This window comes from Elephantulus edwardii, unplaced genomic scaffold (genome assembly GCF_000299155.1).
Source record: "Elephantulus edwardii isolate Elephantulus edwardi_28Jun2011 unplaced genomic scaffold, EleEdw1.0 scaffold00375, whole genome shotgun sequence".
NCBI classification, from domain to species: domain Eukaryota; kingdom Metazoa; phylum Chordata; class Mammalia; order Macroscelidea; family Macroscelididae; genus Elephantulus; species Elephantulus edwardii.
The window spans coordinates 1,083,562-1,085,946 of record NW_006400125.1 but is presented as its reverse complement, the minus strand read 5'-3'; the positions used below and the strand labels follow the sequence as shown (position 1 = coordinate 1,085,946).

General features: G+C 63.5%; 2 protein-coding genes across 2 annotated transcripts in view; one reads left to right on the top strand and one right to left on the bottom strand.

Annotated features, from left to right (window-relative positions):
• ADCY2 (adenylate cyclase 2 (brain)) overlaps positions 1-2,385 on the bottom strand; it is a 388,416-nt gene that overhangs the window by 234,697 nt on the left and 151,334 nt on the right. The window lies entirely within an intron of this gene.
• LOC102870673 overlaps positions 1-2,385 on the top strand; it is a 27,639-nt gene that overhangs the window by 7,779 nt on the left and 17,475 nt on the right. The window contains exons 2-4 of the mRNA XM_006902168.1: positions 218-314; positions 539-643; positions 1,497-1,681. Of these exons, the coding sequence (XP_006902230.1) occupies positions 218-314; positions 539-643; positions 1,497-1,681 (387 nt within the window). The remainder of the gene's footprint in view (positions 1-217; positions 315-538; positions 644-1,496; positions 1,682-2,385) is intronic.

Below are 2,385 nucleotides of genomic sequence, written 5' to 3'. Positions count from 1 at the left end.
CCAGCCAGCGCCCCAGACAGCCCTCCAACCAGCCCCCTAGCCAGCCCTCCAGCCAGCCTCCCAGCCAGGCCCCTATCCAGCCTCCCAGCCAGCCCCTCAGTTCCAGCTAACCCTCCAGCCAGCACCCCAGCCCCTCAGCCCTAGCCAACCCTCTAGCAAGCCTCCCAGCCGCAGCCAACCCTCCAGCCAGCCCCTCCACCAGTCCCCCCACCCCCAGCCAGCCTCCCAGGCAGCCCCTCTGCCAGTCAGCCAGGTAGCTAGCTTCCCAGCCAGTCCCTCTACCCAGCTCCCCGAGTCAGCCCTCCGTGAGGCTGGTGAGAACAAACAGCTGGGGACAAAGGTGGGATTTACCCAGCTCCCTCTGGCTCACTGAGCATCACGCCTGTCACCACGCACACCTCTAACACCGGTGACAGGCAAAGCCTGGGTGACACATGGGCCTCGGATGTCCTCGCAAAGACCTGGCCAGGTGGGTGTGGCGCTCCACCCAGCCCCCCTGAGCCACAGCCGCGCCCACACCTCTCTGTTCTGTCATCAGACATGGGGGCCTCACAATCAGGGTCCAGTGAGGCCCGACTCCCTGTGCCCCACACCCTGCGGACGTCAGCCTGGTGTCTGGGGAACACCTCCTATCCTATCTTCAGTGAGCGGGAAAGAGGGAGCGTCCCGGGAAAGGCCTTCCCACTCACGAGTCTCCCTCCATGCCGTCTGCTGAGCCAGGCGCCTTGGCTACCCGTCAGCTGAGCTTTTATTTATAGTGCTCAGCTTGGGCAGATGAGGAGAACGGCAGGCCAGATCCTCCCGGATTCTCGACAGGACACCTCAGGGTCTGTGAAGACCCCGTGAGCGTGGGCTGCGAGAGGCCAGGATCCCTGGGGGCCACTGGGTGGTTATTTCAGGAATGGAGATGTAGCAGCAGATGGGGGAGAGGAGAGAGCAGGGCGCAGACGTTACTTATGTAACAGTGTGTGTGCACCGGCCTGAGGGCTGGCTTCGTCACACAGGGGCCAAAGCAGAGGCTTCTCAGGCGTGGTGGACAAGCCCGCGGGCAGGACGGAGGCCAGGCAGGCCAGTCCCATGAGGCTCTGCCCAGCCCCGGCCTCTCCCTTCTTCTACCAAATGACAGATGCAGGCACATCGGCCTCTGCTGAGGGGCACACGCGGTCAGCTGTACTGTCCCCGGAGCAGTGAGGTCACTGTCTTCTGGGCAGTCGGGGTTCCGCTGGGCTGGGCTGAGCTGAGCTGTGAGACTCCAGCCAGGCGCTCCTGGGTTATGTCCACCCTGCTCTTCTGCAAACACTGGGGGGCAGGCAGGAGCGCTGGGCAGTGCCCTGCAAAGAGGAACATGGACCTCATCTGGGCCTGCACCCACCGGCAAGCTTCAGAGCCCCAGAAATGGCTCAGGCCAGGTTCATTCAGAAAGGGCTGAGGGGCCCAGTGCGCGAGGTCTGCAAGGCCTTGAGTTTGCGTGTTCAGTACCCGCCACGCCCTGTCAGGGTCGGGGCTGCTGACAAGAGGCTTCAGTTCAGCAGGAAGGCACCACGGGGTGGGCAGAGAGGCAGAGGTCAGCCTGGGCCGCCAGGAGACTCGGATGGCTGAGAAAAAGGAGAAACGGCTCACCACGGATGAGCAGGTGAGGCCCGAGGGCCACTCTGACCTGCGGCCTGGGCACTCCGGCCAGGTCAGCGTTTGGGAATGTGAACGAACGCTGAGATGGCATAGGAAGGATCTGGGGGGCTGGCAGAGGGGTCGAGGCCGGCCCACAGGGAAGCGGGGTCTCGGAGGTGGTTTCCTATAGACAGAGCTGCTGCCTGCAGATTTCTAAGCGTGTCCACGCTCGCCTTGCTGGTCGGTGCTCGGGCCCTGCCTGGGGTTGGCGACTGCGGTGAGAAATATGCAGTTACCCCCACCGACTCCCCGTAATCACAAGTGCGCTCATCCGCGGTCTGCTGGCTGGGCCACCGTCCTGCCTGTCCCTGCCCGGGCTTGTCACCTGAAGAGAGGCTTTGGTGCTGCAGGAAGGTGCTGCGGGCTCAGGAGAGACCGACGCCAGCCAGACTTAGAACTCGGTGTGCTGAAGAAAATGTGAGCATTAGGAAGTGTGCACAGGTGGGCCCCCTACTCGGTGCGATGACGCCCCAGACACGTCATACAGATCAGCTACCTATTGTTGCCAGGTCCTACGGTTCACAAGGTGAACCAGCTCCCCAGGAACCACGGGACTGACTCCTGCCCTCTGATCCCGCGGCATCCTCCTGACCTCTGCCCTCTGATCCCGTGGCATCCTCCTGACCTCTGCCCTCTGGTCCCACGGCATCCTCCTGACCCCCTGCCCTCTGATCCCGCGGCATCCTCCTGACCCCTGCCCTCTGATCCCGCGGCATC